The sequence below is a fragment of the Chaetodon trifascialis genome, chromosome 1 (genome assembly GCF_039877785.1).
Source record: "Chaetodon trifascialis isolate fChaTrf1 chromosome 1, fChaTrf1.hap1, whole genome shotgun sequence".
Taxonomy (NCBI): domain Eukaryota; kingdom Metazoa; phylum Chordata; class Actinopteri; order Chaetodontiformes; family Chaetodontidae; genus Chaetodon; species Chaetodon trifascialis.
Window position 1 is genome coordinate 2,131,613 of NC_092056.1, and position 23,963 is coordinate 2,155,575.

A 23,963-nucleotide genomic window follows, 5' to 3' on the forward strand; every position below is an offset into this window, starting at 1 on the left:
AGCTATGAAACAAGTTTTTGCTTAGATATGTATTTTATGTTCTGCAACACATGTTCTGTGTAAGACATGTGTGTGCCTGCCTCCGTGCACATCCTGGGTAACATCTGTGACAGCTGGTTTACTACGGCGGCATGCCAGAAGCTGTCTGTCGCCACTGTCACCCTCCTCGGCTGCAGATACAGGGCCGCTGCATCAGGCGGACTTTTCTTCAGGGCAGAGCGCATTTCCTCGCTCCTCGTACGTAGCGCCCCTCCGTTTTTCTGATCATTTTTGCTCTTCTCTAATTTGTCGAGGTCGGCTGATGTCACATCAGCACACCTGGTTTGCGCTGATGTATCCAGGCCTCTTTCCTTCCCTTCGTCCTCCTCTGAGTCTGATGACCATTTCATAATTTAGATCAAATGCTATTTGTGGAAATATGTCCATCTCTGCGGTGCAAAGTTTGACACAATCTAAGACAGTCAACAGCTGGTGTAACGTTAATAAACTGTTATTAGGACACCTGTACAGCGCATCGATCATGTCAGTAAAAAGTCCCAGTGCTGTTGTACTCTGTATCAGCACTCATGGAAAGTCTGTTGTCCAATCAAATTACTCTGTCGTAACCAACTGTTGTATAAAATGCTTAAACTGGAGTCAAACTTCTTGTCTGTGCACACATGGCTAATAAAGCCGTTTCTGATACACAGTGAAGACACAGATCGTGTACTATTACTGCAGTATTTACCACAGTTCAGCCAAAACAAGCCTTTGCACGAGTCCCTTCGTCTTCATGCATTCAGAGCGTTTCTAATCACATCAAAGCCACGACTCCACCCAAACGAGCCTCTGCCTCACCGAATTTCCCTCTTTGCTTCCCTGACTCATCACGATAACCACCGTCACCCTCTGCCCGGCGCCCCCTCCCCTCTTTACACATTGCTCATGTCTCTGTAGATGAGGCAGCGTAAAGAGGCCAACACACAGCGGAGTTCCTCCAAATTGAGAGGAGTCTAAATGGAGCGTAATAGGCCAGCCTTCTTGTCTTCTCTCCTCTTTTCATCTGCTCTGTTGCTCTCTCCCCCCTCGCTAATCCTCACTGCTCGGCGAGTGACTGAACACAAGACGCAGATGCATGACAATTAATTAACTGAAGGCTTGGTGGGTTCTCGTCACTCATTCTCCCTCAGATTGTGTGTTTTTGTAGGTGTTCAAGTTGCTGCATGCGAGGTCAAGAAAACAGCAGATGCCGCCTTGCGTGCAGGCTTTGACAAGGTGTGTTCAGGTGTGCTGGTTGCACGAGAGACTGTGACAGATGGAGTTTCATAAACAAATACACAAATGCACATTAGACCCAGAGGGATGTGAGGAGAGGACGGCCAGGAGCCTGCTGCGATGAAGATGAGCTCGCACAGAGTGGAAGCATCGCCAGCGGCTCTGACAAGTCGTTTAAGGCAAACCACCATAAGGAGGTAATGAGGCAGAGAGGGTAAGAGGGAGGAAATTGACGTTTTGTGGGAGATGATTTCTCTCTCTTCTATCGTCTTCTACTGCTGGGGGTGTGAAGCCTCTGGCCTCCGGGTTATAGAGGATGCACAAGGCAATTCATCGTTATAAAAAGGAATTACTTTTTTCAGCTATAAAGAAAATAACCTCAAGTAGTAGACTAGCACGGTTTTCTGAATGGTGCCTGAACGCGACACACGAGCAGCTGAGAGAACGTCAATGCATCAACAACACAGAAGCAGATGTGGAGAAGACAAATGGACAAACTGTATAGTTTCTGTTGAAGTGAAAGACAAACCAGTGTGTCTCGGTTAATCTGTGAGGATGAGCTGACAGCGATGAAGAAGGCGACTCGTCACAGTTGCCAACAGGCTGAACTGGACGAGCTGCAGGACAAATGGATGCAGTGGACGCTCTTCAGTGGAGTTTGATGCTCAACAAGCAGCTTCCACAGCCCTCATCCTGACAGAGACAGTGCTCTGCAGGCAGGTTTGTGCTAAGCTAACAGCTGAAACCTCCTTCAGGAGGAGGAGGAGGATTAGTGAAGGAGAGCCTCGCTGCTGCTGTAGAGCGGAGAGCAGCAGACCAAGTCAAACTGTCCTAAAGTGTCCGTTTGTTTGGATAATTAAAGATGGAGGAAACCCTGACGTGACACTCAGTGATAGCAAAGTGTCCTTCATGGTGGACGTCAACGATTTCCATCGTTGAGTAGAAATACTAAATATTACCTGATCCCAGCCCCTCTCACCTGTCACTGCCTTTAAAAATGGCGTACACAGTATATGCATGTTTCTGACTGTCAGCGATGAGACGTATCACCTGCGCTCATTTTACCTGTAAGTGTGACACAAGTGCAGCAGCTGCCAACATGAGCTCAGCAGCTGTTTCCTGTTGCCGACGCGTCTCCTGGTTCAGGTTGTTACACCTGTCATGGTTAAAATGAACCAACAACGGCTGTCGGTCTGAGCTGGGAAGCAAACAGTGTTCTTACTTAACAAAGTCCTGCTTTGTTAAGCCAAACATCCAGCCCAACCTCCTCTCCAACAAGGTTTCATGGCTCTATAACATCATATTACTTAGATAAAGATAACCATACAAATGGCCACAAGAGGTCCTTGTTAGGTCAACATTAACATCATTTCTTTCAGGCATTTTGAGCAAATGGCCGATGCTGTGGGCTCTGGGGACGAGTGAAGACAACCTGAACTGATGCATGTATACTGTGTCTGTGCTTGCTTTATCAGCCTTAGTTCACAGCTTCAGCACAAGGTGCAGCCAATGAGCACAGTTATAATCACACAACAGCCTGGAGGGCGTTTGTGCTCCCATGTTTTCCAAGTGTCCACCACAGACCTGCACACCAAAATGCTGCTGCTTCACAACCAAGGCCATGCAAACACTCAGTGTCCGAAAGAAGTAAAAGTGCAGGCGATGATTCACATGAAAGTCACTCAATAGCAAACTGAAAATATTGTACTGAGCAGAAAGCAGAGGAGTGTTTTCATGTAATAGGCATCATAGCCGACCCCACGGGTTCACTGTAAGGACGTAATACCACTGAGCTTTCCCGAAGACATTTTATCAAAGCACTCAGTTTGTTTTACAGATCAACCTGTTTTTCAGAAGAAAGGTGCGAAATTCTGCAGAAAATGAAATGTTAAATCCAAGAGGAGAGTTTTTCAGACAACAGAGAAGGTAAATTCACCCACGGTGCCAACTGGCACTGTCTACAGAGCAAGTGTGCCAAAGCAGAAAGCCCCGAGCCAACCAGCACACAACCCAGAGCTCCAGTCTCCCTGCAGGACCGGATGTCCCCCCTCCAAACCAACAAAAAAGCACGTACGTATGAGCGTAGCTGCAGTGGGAGCGGGAGCATGGACGTAAACAGCGTAGCAGAGATGGAGAGCACAGTGGACGCTGAACCAACAGAACCCAAAGAGGAACTGGTGCCGAAAAGAGGAACAGGAACTCCATTGTTTGGCACTGGTTTGGATTTGAAAAGGCAGACACCGACCAAAAAACGGTAATCTGCAAAACATACTGCCAACAAGTCGTCAGTAGCGACTCGAACACGTCGAGCACTTAAAGACACGGCATGAAGAACAGTACAGAGAGCGTTAAAATGCGACAAACTACTAAAGTTAAACCACGAAGTGATGAAAAGAAAAACACACACCAAACGAGCCTGAAAGAGTCAAGTCATGTTTTATTTATCTTAAATTGTTTTTTCATTGTATAGTAACAAAACAAAAAGTAGTAACAAAAAGAGCGACTCTGGCACTAAAAAGACTTTTTATTGTTTTTTAATTGTCTTGTCCCTTTATATATTAAATATGTGTTTTATAAATAAAAGGAGAAAAGACCAGAGTAATTGGCATTCATTTCATGTGTGCATATACATAATTTTAAGTAAAAATACTTTATCGGGATATATATCGTTATCGGGATATAAAATTACCTACATCGCAATATAAATTTTTGTCCATATCGCACAGCACTAGACGACATGAATAAGCTGTGCTGAACAGAGGAAACCAAACCATCTGAGAAGGAACGTATGGAGGGAGCTTGGATACGACATCATCAATGGAAAAACCCTGCAGGTATGAATGTGAGGCTGTTAGCGTGTCAAGTGAAGGAATAGAGCCATGACTCACACACAGGCCGACAGCTAACGGGAGTCAAACCGGACTTTCACATTTAAAGTTGAGGCTTCTTGAATATTTTCTGGCTCTATTTTAGTTGAAACTGAGAACCAAGCAGCTTCGTGCAGACGTGGCCTCCAGAGGATGTTTACTGACTGACTTTCTGGCATCCTGCCCATCCGAGACGCCAACTTAATGAGATTCTCGAGCTGCTGACCCTCCATTCATGAAGCCATTCCCTAACCTTTATGTGAATGCCTCTCAGTGCCAAGCAGTCATAACACACACAAAATAATTGTTATTGGCACCTCGGGAGTCACACAATGGTCCACTCTGGCGTCTTTCCCCTCCTCTCTAGCGATGCTGAGCTACAGAGCAAACAAATGAAAAAGAGGCTTCAATAACGGCCCAGTGATAAAACCTTCCTCCTTTTGTGCGCGAGCTCGAGCCTCCTCAGAGCCTCCATCGGCCCGGCAGATAAGACGGAGCCTCACACGTCTGCGGCTCGTATCTCGCTCCACAATGGCACCGGTCACAAAACCCACACTTGCTCTCCATTACACAAATGTCACACCTCATCCCTCTGCAACCACAAAGATTTCTGGGATACCCGAGCCGCGGTTTATCTTATCCGTTTCTGAGCTGGAATTGGATGAAACGGGGGAGGATGTGCGTTTTGTGTGTGTGCTGTATTACCAGTGCCTCACCAAACACTGTGCACGTTTTGGTGTGAAATTGCTTTTCTTCTGCTGCAAACTGCAGCAGGCATCTTGATCAGAGAGGAGCCACAATCCGTTGTGGCAGTTAAACGGCAGAGAGGGAAGCAGCCCCTTAAATGAAAGCAATCATCAGGCCTCATCTCAACGGCTGCTTTCCACGCACACCTGCAAATCCATTAACAGACGCCCCAATTAGATTCCCGGATGAGGCGAGAAACAAGGAAAAACACAGCCGATGCAACTGCAGAGAAGCACTGATAACATTTATCATTTGTTTCTCTGCGGCAGCCGACAGCTCAGATTGAAGGAAATGAATGAATATTGTGTGCTGGGTCACAGATTGAGAGCAAGGCGCTGCAGGTGTGTGCGCACGACGGCTAATTCATTTCTCTCTGCCTCTGATTGAAGCACTCAAACATCAAAAGAAGACGTTGTCATCGACGTGATTGTCACATTCATTCCAAAGTGTCATCTCCAATCTGTCCGTCATACTGTAAACAATCCTTTCACAATCAGCACCAGTCAACACCAATGCCTCCATCTTCACTGTCCCGAAGCCTCAAATCAAAGATTGGAGTTCAGGGTCTGCGTGGCTGAGACCGAGCCCACGTTGACACGTCTCACAACGCAGGACGCCATTAAGGAATTCACACGGCGAAAAGCAAACCAAGTATCAGTAAAACAGAATAAAAAGAGCAAACTGTCAATCAGAGGCCTTTATCTATGTCAACTGCAGAGACAAGCAGACCTTTATTCTGGCAGAAACAGCGATTCAGTCGCTGATTAACTGCATTCAGTTTGACTTTTCTATTCGTTCTGTGTTCAGCTGCTGTCAAGGAAACCCTCCACCTTCCTGCTCTTAATGGGAAAACATCTGGGCTCACCACAGCGGTGCAAAGTGAACGAAAGCCTGAATGAGCAGTTTTTGTATGAAAAGCATACAAGAGCATCGTGACTGGGTGAAAGGGACATCCTGGAAAGGCTGAGGCGATCAGGAGGGAGGCTGACATGAAGCAAAGCTCCTCCTCCCCCTCCTCCTCACAGAGGTCAGAGGTCACAGAAAGTCGTCCTATAACTCACCATCTGAGCAGGGAAACATCAATCTGTTCCACTGAAGCCGAGCTCGGCGTTTCACATTCATCCACCCCGGAGAGCTTGGTAAGCCAAAACTGAGAGTACACAGTGCAGAGTACTTGTATTTTCCCAGATTAATCCACGCAGTACTCACAGGTTGCATATGTAGACGTCAGCTGTCAGTAATGTTAGAAACAGGTTTCAAGCCACCAAAGGGCTCCCAGTTTAAACAGTGACTCATCTCAGATCACTGAGCGGCAGGGCGTGTGGCTGGGAGTTCATTTCCTCCTCCTCCTCTTCCTCTTCCTCCTCCTCCTCCTCCTCCTCCTCCTCCTCCTCCTCCTCCTCCTCCACTCTTCCGCTGCTTGCATTAGCTTGAACAAGAGCAGCAGTGGAATAATGAGAGATCAAACTGGAGCAGCCATCGTCCCCTGATCGATAACTGTCGCCGCGGACTCCGGGGACCAAACAACCGTCTCCCAGAGGACGACAAAAAAGTGTGTGTGTGTGTGTGTGTGTGTGTGTGTGTGTGTGTGTGTGTGTGTGTGTGGTATACGTGCACTCCATCCTCTCCCCCGGGTTGCCAGAAACTGTCTCTTACTGGGGCTAATTGGCTTCTTTAAGGACCTCCAGCTCGTTATCTGGCCACTCTCAGCGCTCTCGGCTCTTGCGGGGTCTGATTCAGCACCATGTGAACGTGGGATCTGCGCCCCGTGTCTCCGGGTTATGCTTAAACGCTGACATTATTGGGATGGTGCAACCAAATCTAAATTACCTCGCGACACATTTACAGCCTTTTTTTCTAATGTGTGGATTCCTGGGCAGTTTTGCTCTGCGGTCGTGGCGCTTTAACAGAGCAGAAGGTCTAAAATTCACTGATTCACTGGTTATTGCAGCTCCTGCAGCAGTCTGCAGTCCATCAGACTAAAACTAAACACACAGCATGTTAGTCAGGTTAGAATATTTGTTGACCTTTTCCTCACACACAGGATGCACACACTCTGTTACTGCACATGCTCTGTTACTGTAGTTTCAGCTCATTGATTTCAGCCTCCTGGTTGAACTACTGCTAATGCAAACTGATGGTTTCCAACTGCTGCTGCATCACATGAAGACTTCACTGTTCTGTTCTGTTGCTTCTCTTATGCACATTATTAAACAATCTCATTCCAGCTGCAGCAGTAACTCTGCTCAGTTCAACATTACACAGACGCTCTACATATTTCAGTGTGTTGATACCTGACGCGCATAACTGGATATCTGCCTCGCAAATTAGCTTAGCTTTCCTCTGTATTTATTCATTTAGTGCTATTTTATGCATTATTATTGCCTAACTTATTGTTTTATACTATTCTAACGTAAAATATTTGTTTAGAAATGTTGTGTGTGTGTAGCATGGGGGGGCTGCAACTGCATTTCACGGAGCCGTCCTCTCGTATAATGAGAATAAAGCTGAATGTAAAGGGAACGCAACCACATCATCAATTTATCTTAACGTTAATCTGCTTTGAAGACACCTGCTTTTTAATGTGTGCTCATATAAACTGATAAATCACTCGTTTTTTTAAATAAGTGAACTGCATTCAGTGATCTAATAAAATGGAAAAAAATCTATTTTGTGTTTCCTAACAGACGTTTTCATTTCCATTCGTTCCTTTCTTGTTGAATGATTAAATAACTGAATGAGTTTATGAAGGCAAACGTCACACATTTCATTTCATCCACATTTTTCTAGTGGAATAAAAAAGTTTACACATCTTAGCTCTCTCAGAAATGAGGAGAAGCTGCTATCTGCTAATAAATGCTGATGTTAAGCGCAATAAAACTTTAATCTAAACTTTTTTATTAAAGATAAGTGCAGCGTTAAATGCTCATTGAGTTCAGCAGTAAGCGTCTCATTTGTCATTATTAAGTTTTTGCATACGGATCAGTGAGCCTCCAGTTCAGACTGACCAATCGTAGCAGCCTACCTGCTTTGCACAGCGCCCACAGACGGGCAGGTGTGTGCTGCTGTGCTGCATTCACTCAGATCAGATCAGATCACAGCCGACAGCTTGAAGAAACAACACGACTCTGTTCCTCGTCGAAAAACATCATGCGATCAATCCTCTTAGCTTGATTTGCTTGTTTCCTGCTTCTGATGGAGCACCATCACTTTCAACACACACGCTCCTGCTGTTACCACACCTGACCACAGGTGGCACCAAATCAACCAGGCCTGGAAAGATTATGTAATGTTAACGGTTAAACTCCGACGGCTCCTCTTGGAAAATATTTCACTAAATGTCAGAAGTTGAACACTGTTAGCTGAACAGGAATAACACCAGTATCCTGCAGATTTAACTGTGAATCATAGACAGAGAACACAGCAGCAGAGACCTGGACACCGCCGGCCTGCAGGCTGGAGGATGTTTCCTCACTGAAGCTGTGAAAAATCCCGTTGATCTTTTCCCCCACAGAGAATAAAGGCCAACCAAACACAGCACACACATATATATGCACACACACGGCAGCAGGAACATATATACATATAGAACATAAATTATTAATAAGACCTACATGTGCAGAAAGTGGGTCAGTGCTGCTGTACGCTGCTTCCACCAGCAGCTCGGAGAGAGGTACACTACACATCACAAGACAATAATAAACTGCATGTAGGAAGCAACAGTTCTGACTCTTCAGCTTTGAGTCACGTACAGTTTGAGGGTGAGTTTTCTCTTCGACACAGATTTATCATAGATGTCACTGTGGTGTGGAGCCTTGAAGAGAAATGCATCGTTATACCTCATTTCCACGTCGGGCATGACTCACTTTAGTTTATTGTAAACAAAAATGAGAATACAGCAAAGCTGCCTGATGGGAAACAGCAGGAAAACTTAAATCTCTTTGGGTATTTATTGATCAGGTCAAATAACCTCAAAGTTAAGGAGAGTTTGCTGTTGTGTCAAGAGAGGAAGATGAAGACGGGAATGATTGCGCTGGTGTTGGGAAAAAGAAGCAGAGTGAGACCTCTCATGCGATCTGTGCTAAAGAGCAGCTAGCTCAGGTGCAACAGTCATCCACAGTGTCGACTTCAGGTGGATTTCTTTCGTTCACCTGTTGGTCCGTTAGCAGCACGATGTCTACTCTCCGCCTGGGTGATTCATTCATGTTAACCGGAGGACGACGTGACGAACAGACGTGCTAACGAGCAGGTTCAGGTTAGCCGCGCTGGCTCGCTAATGAGCAGTTTCATTATCTGTGGTGATGAGCAGCCGGTGGTAAAAGCTGTAACGTAGCCTTAGTGTGCGTCCTGTCTGCCTCTATGACTAACGTTCAACAGCCAATCACCAGCATTAGTAGAGCTTAGTGCAAGAACGCTGTGTGCTTATTGGCTCGTTAACACTGATGACATTTACTCCTGAGGTACTGAAAGGTTTCGACTCTTGTTGGCATGGAGGTAATTCAGCCAGTGCCATAAAAGCAGAGTTCCCAGGCCTCTCCTGTCCCAGAGTCCCGCTGGTTTCGCTTTAGCCGCTGAAGCTAACGTCATAATGAGCGAGGGCAGTCTGAAGCCAGCGGGCCCAGAGGACGGTGACTCAGTACCTTCAGCTCTCTGAATCTCCCTTTGATTTATTCTCTTCTCTGCCTGGAACTCCTGCCCTTCTTCTCACTTTTCTTTGCCAAATTTGCTCACTTGGCTGGTAATTTATTTGCTCGCTCAAAAACTTGGACCCCCACCCCCACCCCCACCACCCACACGTACACTCAGACCTTCAGTGTTTTTTCCAAGTCCCATTTTTTATCTCTGAGCGGTCATATTGTCATCTGCCGAGCAGCCTTCGCGCGCTCGTGTCCCTCGCATTAGCAGCCATCTGGGTCCAAACTAAACGGGTCCAATTTAAAAAGAAAACAACTCATCATATTCACAATGAAAGTGCTACAATGGGAAAGCTCTGCTATCGCACATCCCGTGGCAGCGCTTCCAGATAACGGCTAAAAAAACGTACTATAAAACAAAACTGCAGACAAATTGAGGATGAAATTGGCAGCGGCTCAAAGGAACATGTTAAAGCGCCGCCTCGCTGCTGGGAACAGCGGGGAGACGAGACAAGTGGAGGAAAGCGTCCAATCACTGCCAGGCACAGCGACGGGGGGACAATCAATGGAACCGCATGAGATAAATGACACACATTTAAGGACTGCGAGATGAGCAGAGAGAATAAACACTGTACGGCACGCACACACCTGCAGGCACAAACACACATGCCGACAAACACACACGCCGACACACACACACGCCGACACACACACACGCCGACACACACACACGCCGACAAACACACACGCCGACAAACACACGTTTGGTGAGCGGTTGGATAACGTGATATAACGAGCATGAAAACATGCTGCTGAACCAGGAAACTGTGATTTATTACAAATGCATGTAATCTTTTTTTTTTTTGCTGCTGCACAAAACGACACAAAAGGAGCAAAATATCAACAATTCAGACACTCCAACACCTGCTGCTTCCTTTCCTTAACCACAGCGAGGCGGACCTCGTTATCCCCTCAGTGTTGCACCGCTGACGATGTCGAGACATCAGAGGACGAACAGCTGCGACGCAGAGCAACACGTGTTCATTGTTTCGGCTCTTCGTCTGCAGGCCGACCATGAAACGACATTTTGGACGTCACATGAGAACAGCTGTGGTTCTTAAGTGACACATTAAGGCTTTCAGGAACTATTCGATGACTCGATCGTATTCCTCATAGTCAGAAAAATACTTGTTTGAACTGCAGTCTTAATCTTAATGGATTTAGAGTTTAAAGTTCAACATAACTTAATGGAAAATTAATGTTCTGTTCATCAAATCAGTGTCATCGAGTTTGAACAGACTGTGTGAATTCTGTCCGTTACCTTTCAGCCATGGACGCTTCCTGGGCATTTAACGTCATGTCCAACAGTCTGTATTTCCGTCCTGTGCAGCTCTGTGTCCTATTTTCTCACTTTTCAGGGTCTCCAAACATGATTTCTGACACTTGAATTTCTTTAGCGATCGTCTTTTTACTCTTCAGTAGCGTTAGCCTGAGTAACGACTCGAGGTTGTTGATCATGCTCGTGATCAAAGTGTGATTTGAAACTCGATCGGACGTCACAGAGAACGCTAAGAGAGGTTCAGAGGAAGACCTGACCTTCAGCTTTGAGGCTGTTTGAGGGCGTTTTCGGGTCAACAGTCAGAAGAATCTCATCATCCTGAACATCCTGACAGAGCAGCTTTGACTTGTTTAGAGACAAACAGTCGAGTGTTGCTTCCCGGCAGCATCAATCACCGATCAGGTGTTTCACTTGCTGGAAAGGTGTGTCCACATACTTTTGGCCGTTTAGTTCATGAAGCATCGGCTCTTTTCTTTGATTCGTAGACTTCAGCCTTTCAGTCACCGCAGATGGTTTGACTGATGATGAAACTGTGGGATCAGGTACGAGCAGGTAAACTGAACACTTTCAAAGTAGAGGCGCCCTCAGAGAGCGCAGACCACCAAGACCATGGAGCCTGGATGAAGTCTAAACAGCTCCAGAGGATCACTGGATCCTGTGAACGGATTTCTACACCACTTACTCGCTGATGTAACCGGAAGAGTAAAAGATCTGCTTAACGTGTTCCTCGTTTGCACATGCTACGCCCTCCCACCACGTTTCATTCAAATCCAGCCTCCAGTTTTTCCGTAATCCTGAAGACAAACAAACAAACCAAGACTGGAAGCTGGTCTGCATTAAAACTGAAATATAAGCACATTTAAATATAAAAATATAAAGATCCTGAGAGAACAGAGAGAACTCAAGCACCTGGTTTTGCTGTTCTGAGGCGGCTTTTCCTTTATCGTCTCTGCTTGTGTTGGACTCTGATCAATGATTTTTACGTCGGTGTGATGAACTCCCTTCACAGGATTATCCACAAACAACGACTTTGTACGAATGATTTACGGAGAATTTACCACCACGACGCTTTATCCACATCGCCCACCCCTGATCTGAATGATCCCTGGCCTTTACCGGGTGGAGAAAATCCATCACAGGCTTGACGTGTCTTCTTGAAAACAGCTCAGCATGAGGTGATCCATGGAGAAAGGCACATGCACACTCAGTTAATAATCCCACTTCATTTCATCTGTATTCGTAGCTTTTGACTGAGCCTACGTACCATTTCAGCCATAACATCCAGAGGAGAAAAGCTCTCAAAGGAGGAGTTTTCAGTGTTGCACCCAGGCTCCCTGAGTGGGGGGGGGGGGGGAGGAAAGGAAGGAAAGAGAGACGTCTACGGTAAATTAAATCACCGGAGCCTTCGAGATGCTGCTAAACAGCATCAGCTTAACATTTCAGGTCCACAGTGAGAAGCACAGACGTCCACCACCATGAGGGACAGACACATGCTTTCACATGACGATGGACAGACAGACGGACAGACGGACAGACGGGACTGAGGATATGAATATGGTTCGTCTTATCTGAAACTTGAGTGAGATGGTTTGTCACATGCAAATCCCATTTCTGATTATGCAACGTGTTGAACACAAAGCATCAGCATTAATCACATCAACCAGTCCACCTACAACAGCTCTCCTCCCCACTCCTCTCCCTGCAGAGCAGAGAGGGTGGGTGGGTGGGAGAGGGGGGCAGCTTTTGTAAATTTTGATTTACGCCGCCGGTATTTGTTTTATGCTCCGTGCGCTCCTTCCTGCTGTGTGAGGAAATTCCCAATGTTGTGAAATTTGACTGATTCCAGGTCGAACATGTGTTTTCCCGAGGTTGTAATCTCTCCGAGTGACAATTTAATGACGCGTTAATCAAATGAGGCAATAACACATTTCGGAACAGAATTATCAGGCCGGATAACCTGAAGCACACATGACACCACGCTGAGGTTCTGACCTAGAATTAGAGCTAATGCATAATAAACGACCTTCCTGTATAATAACTGCATTCAAAAATTTATGTTCAATAGAAGCTGATTACACTGTAATGTTGCTGTTGATGCAACTGCCTGCGCACACAGTCAAACCTCCGAGGAAGGGCGGGAAGAGGAGGGGGACGAGGGGGTAAAGCAAACAAGTAAACAGCTGAAGATCAAAGATGGAATAAAAATCAGCAGCTCTGCTCTTTCCTCAGCTGAATACCATCCTGGAAATCTTGAGCAGAAGCAGCAGATCGTCGCTGTGCGTCTGTGTGTGGACGGTATACGAGGAGGTCATACGCCATGAATGAGGACTGAAGGCTGAGGAGCAAAGCAGAGGTCTGCAGGAAGACAGTGGACGGTCTGTCCAATGGACGAGCATGAGGAACACAGCGGCCAGTCAGTCTGTGTCCATGTTCAATGCCACGATGTTAAACTCAGCGAAATGCAAAGTGAATACTATGTACGTGAATAAACAACAAAGAAATACGAACACAACAGATGATGACGGACACAGATGGATTCTGGTGTTTCCTGTTTAACTTAAACCACATTTACTCCATGACCCGTGACTCGTTATCCACTCACCTAATTCGTCAACAGGTAACGTCTGAGCACCAAACGCCTGATAAAGTTTTATTCAAACGTCACGTCAGCAGCCCGCTGCGAACCAAACAAGTCACAGCGGAACAACATTTGCATGTTTCTTCACTCATTAGTGTGAAGTCTCTCACGGTCTGATGAAGATGATAATGATGAAGATGTGGCAGAGCGTCCTGGTTCTGCTCCGGTCCTTTCAGAGAACCACCAGAGTATAAATCTACATGATTAAAACGCTGCCGTGATCTATTTTCTCTCCATTTAAGAGCAAGCGATGCTCATAATCAGCATCGTCACTGTGATCCCACAGCCTCAGACGGTAACTGGAAATGTAACTAATTACTTTTTAAGTTAACTAAAGTAACTACAATTACTGAAATGTAAACGGCTCGTTGCTCGTTACTTCTGTCTGACTCTTCCTCAGATGTCTTGGTTTATGCAGCCAGTCCTCAGCAGAAAAATGTCGCCTGCGGAAGCAAGTTATTACAGCACGTTTACGTTTATCGTGATGCAGCGACCTCTAGTGGGCGAAGCAGGAAGTCTGGTGACGTAGTGACAAGAGCGAAAAAGTCTGCATATGGAGGAGGGTGGAGGGGTGGACGGGTCAAACTAACATGACTTTTAACCAGGAGATGTTAACCATATGATGATGAAGAGCCTGCTCACCTGTCACTGGTACTCTCAGGTGTATGACGTCTACATGTCAAAAAACAAAAGTCAGCGCCGACGTGACTAAACCTGCATGACGTACTTAACTTACACTATGTCATGTTCAAACCCAACGTAACCTATGAACCAAACCATGACCTTTTCCTTAACCGAACATCACTGAGACCACTTCACGAAGTTAACCAGGTGATGAAGGTCCAGCCGGTGAATAACCTGTTCTTTCATTCAGGTATGAGGACGTGTTGCAACACCCACAATGTCTCAACCAATGAAAGTGCGCCTGCTGCTTGCAAACCTCTGCACTGTTTCTCAAAAACACGATCAACGCAAAATCCAAAGAAAAGCCATCAGAGTGCTGTTTGATTGACAGGTGATCTGTCATCTGTACAGAAACCTCATAATCGAATTCATAACCAACCAGGATTTCACGGCGTGGCGACCTCAGCCTAAAGCTGTGTGATCGGTGAATCTGGAGGAAAGCTGGCAGTGAGCCAGAAGTGACAAACCAGAGCAAAGCAAACGAGCTGATTTCCATCAATAAATCATAGTAAACAGCCAGATCTGCAGCAGAGAGAAAAGGTTAAAGCACAACTGACCAAACAGGCTGCACAATCACAGCTCTGCACGTCTCAGCGGTTGCATAACTGCACTCAAACGTGAAAAAGGTATATTAACAGACGTGTAAGTGCAGCTGCAGTTATACATGAAATTTACCACTCGAAGGTTTCACTGGGAGCCAAACGCACACTTGAATGTACTGCACATTACTGAGGATCGACCTTCTGTCCGACCACTTTGGAGACAAATTACAGCCGACGATTCTTCCATCTGCACAGTCGTTTGTATTGAAATTATTAGGACGAGAGAGGCTGGTGGATGTACGTCAAACATGCGATGTGGTCTGCATCTCTTTCAAACTGTTTTTTGGGCCCCAGAGGATTTTTTGTTAATGCTTCACCAATAGGACAAAGTCAGAGCATCAACTTGGATCTTAAAGATCCATTAAAGAGGATTTTTGATGATTTGGGGGGTTAAACTCCACAGCTTCGGTCTAAAGTTATTATGAGCAAACAGCTGCTTATTCATAGAAGCAGCAGACATCTGCATTGATTGATCGTGTTTCTAGATTCCTAACAAGTCACTCTTCTACTCGAAACATCTTCAGCTGCTAAACGTTCCATCATCTTCACCATCGAGTCGCTAACGTTGTCTATCTGCCATTGGTCCTGAGCAGGCGGCATACTGCCAACTGTGGAAACAAGGTTGACCCGAGCACGGAGACAGAATCGTAAAGCAAATGTCCCATAAAACCAAAACTTTAACCTGAAACTGCCGAGCTGGGTGATAATTCTGTGGAGTCATCACCACAAATAAGAAATTTGATCTATATGATGTATGATGTATTCATATAAAATACTTATGAACAATAGAAGGAAAGAAAATCCAGAATAACTAACAACTACTTTGATAATCAACTAATCTGTGGATTATTTTTTGATTAAACGATTATTAATAAAATAAGAAAGAAGCTGAATTTTATTATTTCCAGTATTTCAGAAAACTAAATGTATTCCTTGTCTTATCGCACAAAACTCTTTCAAACAACTTGGCAAGCGAAGTTCAAACATGGCCTCTCTAGTTAGCTAAGTTTGCTTCAAATAGCTATCAGGGGTGTTAGCGTTAGCAAGCGTTAGCTTTGAACCAGGAGCCTGAAACAGAGAGAAATTTTTTTAAATCAGAGCCTGTACTCATGCGTTGCTCATGCATGACTCCAGAGAAAAAGCAGACGGCGTAATTTCCCATAATTCATCACGTCATCGCTCATGGAGGCGCGGTATTGGCTGGCTCGCTGCAGCCTCCTTAGCCTGCCGTCCGTCTTAGCATAGATTCAACTGACTGATGATGAAATTCACTGGCAACCGTTTATACAATCTCTTTTAATTGATTGAACCAATTAGACGTTGCAGCCCTGAACCAAAGCACACCAGGCTGAAAGCCATCCGTGTGTGTCTGCCATCAGCTCATCGCAGACTCCATTTCTATTCTCCTCAAAGACGGAGCTCAGCGGGAAAAGGCCATCTGCTTCCTCCAGGTAAGAAGCTCAGCTCAGAGGGCCGGCATCCATCCTCGGTTGCACGGCACTACGTCACCGGTCCCAGTCTGAGCAGGCAGTGGGCATGCTGGGGAGTCCCGCCAAGACTAAAGATCGGCTTTTTTTCTGAGCAGATGCGAGTCGCAGCAGGAGGAGGCCGCAGGCGGGCCGGGTGGGCGAGGAGGGAGGAGAGGCAAAATAAAGGAGGCGAGAGAGGAGGGAGAGGAAGGGAGCGGGAGCGAGATGAGAAAGTTTGGAGGCACAACAGATTGTCATCCCTCCCGTCCTCTGTTTGTCTGTGTGCTCCATCTCTCTTTCATGGCGCTCCACCATCTTTACCTCCCCCCTCTGCTCCCTCCATCGCTGCATAAACACTCCAGGGCTGATGGAGCGATTGGACTCAGATGTCCCCAAGTTTGACTTTGATCATTGCTGATGACAAAATCCCAAGCTGTCACACACACACACACACACACACACACACACACACACACACACACACACACACACACACACACACACACACACACACACACACACACACACACACACACACACACACACACACACACACACACACACTTCCTGTTGCCCCCTCCCTGGTCCTGTGTCAGAGCAGTGATAAATGAGGAGCAGGAAAGGGGCCGTGCTCTCCGGTGGCTTCAGGGTGAATTCGTGCCGGGCGAGGCATCGGTGGACCTCAGGTTTTCCATTTTCTTCTCTGTCTGATATTCCTGCATTTATCTTTATTACGATAAGGCGGGCGGACTTTTCCTGAGCACTTGCCTCATTTCCCAGAATGACTTTTAATGAATCCCACTCCTGAGAAGAGACGTGATTTTACATGCTTTCATTTCATTCGAGGAGGAGCGTACAGGTGTGTAATCTGTGCAAATTAGCAAAGTTAATGAATCTGGCCTGCAGCCTGCTCTCAGGTGTCTGCAACCTGCAGGTTTCAGAGCAGCCACAGGGAACCAGAGACCAGCGTTCATGTCCTGCATCCCAGCCGTGTGGTTACGACTTAGCTGCTAACACATTTGGGTCAGGTTCTGGAAAGATGGTGCTTTGGTTGAATATTAAAAAGGGCAACAAATCCCATCTGATGTTTAAAATCAGCGTTGACTTTTTAAAATATCTGACCAAAGCCAAACCGTGGTGTGAAACTCCCTCGCCAAAGAAAGGCCGAGCCAGGATTTTAGAAATATCGAGGTCATGAGTCCACCCCCCCGGTGCGAAACCCACCCCCTGAAGGTGCTCACACAGGAGGTTTTTACACCGAATCTTCATTCATTTCTGATCTCTGTAAACTTCAATGAAAGCTCCTCTTTTCAAACCCTCCACACTCAGATACGCACAGCGCACAATGCGACGAGGGTGCCGTGACATTTCCCACAAAGCATATTTGCTGCTGCGGATTAGCTGCACACCACGGAGATTTCCAGGACAGAGAATTGAAGTAATTGTGTTTACATTGAACCATCTACTCTGTGATGCAGGGGGCTGATGGGAAGGTCCGCCTCATCCACCCAAACACAGAAAATGAGGCATTCATTAGCAACCGCATTTATATCCTTTCAGTCACTTAAACTGCGGCAGCTAATGATCCTCACCGGCATCAGAAGCACAAACAGCCCGAGCCAACCAATCACGGCCTTCACCGCTTAATGGTTGTCATGGTATCTTCATATCCATCATGTCATCTGCATCGGCCAGACAACCACATCAAACCCAAACAAACAGGAATGTGAGGAATTATATGTCCACAGCACCTTTAGCAGAGTGCTATCAGCACCCAGCAGCCATGAGGAGGAGTCAAGCAACCACGGGTCAGACCATCGTACGACTCTCAGTGAAGTCTTTCAGTGATTATCCATCGAGCTGACTGAAGCAGCTCCACAGCCTCTATCGTTTGCTTCTACTTCCTGTCCTCCACAGTAAGAGTTTCAGCAGGTTTTCTGCAAAGTTAAGTTCTCGTCCTTGTAAACTTAACGTCCACAGACGCCTTCATCACGGACAGATCACCACAGAGACGAGAAAGAAAAATTAGCTGCAATAACAAACGTAATCAGGTTAAACCCGTGCAGGTCGCCGCCTCCCTGAAACACACCCTCATGCAGAGGTGTGAAAAACTGGAAGCGAGGAGCAGAACAGCTGAGGACTTACTCCCCTGACCCCTGACCCCATTCAGACTACCATCAGCACACAAGACCATTTCCACATCAGGGAACTGAGCAATTCAGCTGAGCGTGAATCAGCTTCTCCCGTGTCCAGCGAACAGAAAGAGGCTGGGGGAGGAAATGGACAACCATCTAAATTAATATTCCTGGAAAACCTTTTTGAAAGGCGGGAGAGAAAACGGTGGCGTGATGCACGACACACACGCTGTGACACTGAAAGGAGGCAGCAGGTGCGGGCTGCAGAGCCGTCAAGCATTAATTAAACATCTCGAGGTAAACGAGATGGTCCGCCCACCTCTACGCTTACACCTGACATTTACGTAAACGAGCCAACAGTAAATGCCAGTCCTCGGGCGCCCGGGGTGGATGTCACAGATGAGCGAGGCGGCGGCTGAAATGATACGGCTTGGTGAAACCCCGGCGCCGCCTCAGACACCAGGATCCAAAGTGAACAGCTATTCCTGAAAAGAACGCCTCCGTGAGGTCCTGAGGGGTTCTCTGCCGTTCTCACTATCACATACTCCAATTTTCTACGGACTTACAGTTTTCTATCTGCCTCGATTCAAGCTCGAAACGTGTGAAATTGTTGCAGCTCACAGTGATCCTGAAGGACACAGTTTGAGAAGTTGTCTTTTCTGTCTGCTTCCTTTAGAAAAGTGGGAAGCTTTGTCGAATTGGGAGGATTTCCTGATCCTGAACCGAGAGGTCAGGTGCTGAGCCGAGACCGAGCAGACCATGAAGTAAACAGATAAACAGCTCGCACACTGCAGGGCTGCACTGTTTACTGCACCACAGCCACGTTTCAGGCACAACTGCTCTTCATCACACCAAAGTGATGATGTTTGTTGATTTCATGGAGGAATTTCGTCCCAGGACTGATTCAAAAAGAACTCCGTTTCAGGCTGACAGGAGGTCTGCTGCTGAAATCATCAGTCATTAATCAATTAGTCAATCCACAGGAAATTAATTGAAATCAAGCTGGATGATCAATTAATCATTTTAAGTCATTTATCAAGAAAAAGTGTCAAACATTTGGTGGTTCCAGCCTCTAGAAAGGCGGATTTTTTATGTTTTTTTTGGTTTTACATTGAACACTTTCAGGACAAAAAAAGCAAACTGAAGACATTGAATTAGGCTGCCTTTTTCTGAGAGTTCATCACCAGCATTATTATAACAAATAATCAGCTAAAAGCCTGGAAACTCCACACAGTCGAACATGAGCCTCATGAAACAGCAGCCTTAGAGAGACGCAAAGAGAAGTCTCATTTACGTCTGAGTGCCTGCATGCTCGCTCGCTCGCTCCTGAAAATGTTCCTGTATGAACCGAACTATTCCAGAGCTGCAAATATTACTGCTTTTCAATGAAACACAAAATGATGTTCGCAGTCTGACACAGCAAAGCGACTCAAGCGGAGCTCTGCAATGAACAGGTGCTGAGCTGACATTCATTTACGCCGCCTCAAAAACACGCCTGCACGGGAAGTCTTACTCTGCGTTAGTAAGAGCTCAATTCAAGGCAACTACAGTCACACAAAGTGTTTTTATGAATGAGAGCAGAGACATAAGGTGAGGCCTCGCATGGTGTGAGTGGCAGACGGGAGGGAGAGGTGCAAAAAAAAAGGAAAAGGAAGTGATGAAGCAATGAGGCGAGCAGATGCAGGAGGCCGTCTGTGTACGTTTCTGTGTCGGCTGGTTTTCCTGCTCGGTCACATTCAATACGTCAGAATCTCCAGCGTCACCGATGGATCCGCCGGGCGAATTAAACCTGTGCAAATACTTTATCTGACCAATAGAAAGCCATCCTGGCAGCGCTGACCTTTGAGGGAACGCAGGCGGAGCACCATCCACTGGTTTAACCTCCTCTGTTGGAATACGAGCTGTTCACAGAGGAGGGTTGTAGGCGGTTATCGGACAGGAGCCAGCGGGACAAGTACGAACCAGCTGTTTGACCTTGCTGTCGCATTAGCCTCCGAGCTAAAAAGCTCGCTAACAGTCAGCAGAATACTGCATCAGAAATGAAAATCTCTCATCGTTTTTAATTAAGAAAAATTTGAAGTGTTAAATAATTGTGCATTCTTACATTTCGTGCATCCAGCAGAGCCGTTCGTAGAAGCTGTAAACACTTTAGCTTTCAGTCGTGGTCGGACAGTTTCCCGCTGGCTAGCGTGTTAGCCGTTAGTTTGTCAACTACAGAGGTTTTCCTGTGAGTATCGCTGAGCTTCTAGAAGCAAACATTTCACAAAGACGCGTCGGCCGAGAAGAAAGAAGCTCAAAAACGAAAACAGGCCGTAAGCCTGAAGGCACTGTTTATAAAGGCTTTATGAGGACAAAACATGTTGTGTCGTTTGTTTCCTGATGGGCTTGAAACACTGTCATTTGCTCCCTTACAAAAGTCTTTTTATGACGTAAAGAAAAGCACATTTCAAGCTCAAACTGGCTCCTGATCAGATACACAGGACTCAGACAGACCCAGGTCTGCGTCACTGAGGACATGTCTTCATCATTATGGACAATGTAATCAAGGAGACATTTTGAAAGCAGCAGGAGTGCTTTATGGGTCACTTACAAGCCATTAAACAGAACACATTTGGGGTTGCCAGATTGTGAAGAATCCCTTTGGCTCCTCCAGCAGGACGCTGGCGTTTCACTAGCTCATCAATGGAGGACATGACTCCGATGGACCGACGGACCGGCTTCTGAAGGAGTGCTGCAGAGCACGGCCGCAATTGATTACTTTCAATATCAATGAAGCTGCTGATTATTTTTAGACAGTTTGGCCTATAAAATGATGGAAAACGCAGATCAACAGAGACCAGGTGGCATTCCAAAATGTCCCATTCTGTCTGTCCAGAACCTAGAGGTTCGTCTTTGAAGAGGAAAACCAGCAGATCTTCACATTTTGGATGGAGGAGCCAGTGAGTTTCTGGGATCTGTGCTTTTAAAAACGTGTCATTGATTATCAGTGTTGTTGCAGATTAATTCTATCCATCCACTAATCAATTGTCTTAGCTCTGCTGCAGAGCTTTGGGACCAAAATCAATCTCTCAGCAATAAATTAAGCATTTACAAGTGCAGACTATTAGACTCATGCATGAACTCAATTTTCATCAAGCAGCAACAACAGTGGACAAACAGAAGGGAGACAAAGACATTCAAGAACATGAAATCAAGTTTCTGTGGAGAAAATGAAATGAAAGCGTCTCTTTATGTCTATCAAATGATTCAGATTGAGACCTTTTTCACAGCAGACATTTGGACCCGTCCCAGCAGGAAACCCACAGGTGCAAAGACCAACACGAACGCTGCTTCTGTTCACAAATAACTGAATTAATAAGGTTATTAGTCACACCTGGGTTTGTCTTCCAAATGTCTTCTGCAAAAAAAGGTCTGTGCAACTTTTTCTCCACGTTTGTCATGTCCATGTCCTGGACCCTGCCTCTGGGTAATTGACTCATTAGCCATTATTAATGGCTTTATTAATGACATCACTATTGATGTCATTAATGACCCTGTTCTTATAATATATATATTAAATATTGGTTTATAACTAATGTGCAAAGACGTGTTTCTAAGCCTTCATTAGGAGCTTTGTTACACCTATAAAACCTTTATAAAAAGGTGCCTTTTTACAGTGGACCGACATTATGTCCTCTTTGTCCATCATGATGAGCAGAGCATCTCTGCAGGCTTGAAACACACATAAAAGTGGGACGAGGTGAAGTCCAAACTCACTTCAAGTCTCACAAACAAGTCCATGCAGTACAAATACAGGCTATACTGCAGTATTTGAAGGGTGGTGTAAAAGTAAGAGGAGCTCCGTGCTTACCTTGGACGTCGTCCCTGTTCCCGTTCAGTCAGATGCTTTATTCCCTCCGTCCTGCTGTCCTCTGTCTCTCGTCTCTTCTCGGTTATTTGTCCCTATCGTCGCTTCATGCCGGCGGCTCTCCGGGCGCACCGCGACCAGCGGACCGGCTCCACGGAGAAACTTCCGCTACAAGTGCGGATCTGCGGGCGGAGGAGCGGGGCAGCGATGGCAGGAGGAGCGGAGAGGAGCGAGAGGCAGCGGCCGCCTTCAAAACCTGGTCTCCCGGAGAGAAACCCGACTGCTGCCGCGCGGAAATTCAATATGAGGCGACAGACAGTCAGCGCGGCTCCGAGCTGCACATCTCCAGCCTGACGAGGCGACACGGGAGGGTGCTGGAGGGTGGAGGGAGGGAGGGAGGGAGGAAGGACCGGGGGGGGGGACACCAAGCCAGCCCCGAGACAGACAGGTGGAGGAGTCCCTGTGGATACCCGTGTCAGCTCCGGCACCTCAGGACGGAGCAGACGTCTGTGAAAGTGCACATGCAGGAGATTTTAAAAAGGAAATTCAAGCGTCCACACGGACCTATTCATTAAGAGCAGCGCTTGGTAAAAATAGCAGAAATACAGTGAAGCCTGGAGCAGTTTAATAAAACATCTTTACCAACTACAGCTGCTAAAAGACGGAGCAATAAAAGACAAGTGTTAGGAAGAAATTAATTTCACTGGCTTGATTTGAGCTTCACAAAGACTGATAACAGCCAAAGAGGCTGAAGTCAAAACATAATGTTAGCTTAATACGATGAGACCGCACAGGCTGAATTCCCATTAAACCTGTGGAATAAAGTGATACCTGAAGCCTCAGGTGAAGCAAAAATGGCTGAAATTAGTCTCACAATTAGCTTCATATGTTTCCAACAAGTTCCCCAAACTAAAACCGACAGGAGTCTACATTCACGCCAGAATCAGGACTAGCTACAACAGCTACATGAGCTAAATGCTAACATTATCGTGCTAACATGCTTACAATGCTAATTAGCACTGAACACAAAACACAGTCCAGTCCAGAGGGAATGTCATTAGACTGGCAAATATTCAGTCACAAACTGCACAAATTAAAATTTTGTCCTGATGATGGCGCTAGAGGAGAAGTTCACCAAAGGTATTACAGTCCAGCCCTGAGGAGATCTGCTTGCCAGATTTAATCACAAGTATTTGAGATAGTATTTGAGATCAAAACCACAAATGTGAACCTCATGGTGGCGCTAGACAAAAAGTCAGAGAGTCACCAGGATTCATTTGTCATCACCATCAAAGTCTGAACAAAATTTCACAGTAATCCATCCATCAGATGTTTTGTGGTGGACAGAAAGACGGACGGACATCGCTATGCTAACACTTTTAGACATGAACTGGACAGAGCTCTGTGGCTAATGGCAGCACCGCTAACTGCATTTCTAGCATATTCTGTGGGTTATATTACACCAGAGACTGTATAAACACACATTGAGTTCATGGCTTCTACATTATCTTTGGCAGTTATTCACTGCAACGTGTTTCTCATCAGCCACTGCATGCTGATAGCGACGTAGCTGTGTGAAGCTAATATCTCTGAAGGTAATGTCGGCTGCTTTATGAGCTGGGGTCTATCTGTGTTTGACTGAATTCAGTATAATGACACAACATGATCGTATTGTCATGATGTGACTCCATTGAAAGGAAACGGATGATATATTGAATTAACACAGCCCGATAGCATCCGCTCAATA

General features: G+C 46.1%; 1 protein-coding gene across 1 annotated transcript in view; it reads right to left on the reverse strand.

The window, feature by feature from the left end:
• shank2a (SH3 and multiple ankyrin repeat domains 2a) overlaps positions 1 to 22,561 on the reverse strand; it is a 164,913-nt gene extending 142,352 nt beyond the window's left edge. The window contains exons 1-2 of the mRNA XM_070970007.1: positions 22,220 to 22,561; positions 12,106 to 12,175 (exon numbers count right to left, since the gene is read on the reverse strand). Of these exons, the coding sequence (XP_070826108.1) occupies positions 12,106 to 12,117 (12 nt within the window). The 5' untranslated portion in view covers positions 12,118 to 12,175; positions 22,220 to 22,561. The remainder of the gene's footprint in view (positions 1 to 12,105; positions 12,176 to 22,219) is intronic.
• Between the last annotated feature and the right edge of the window lie 1,402 nt (positions 22,562 to 23,963).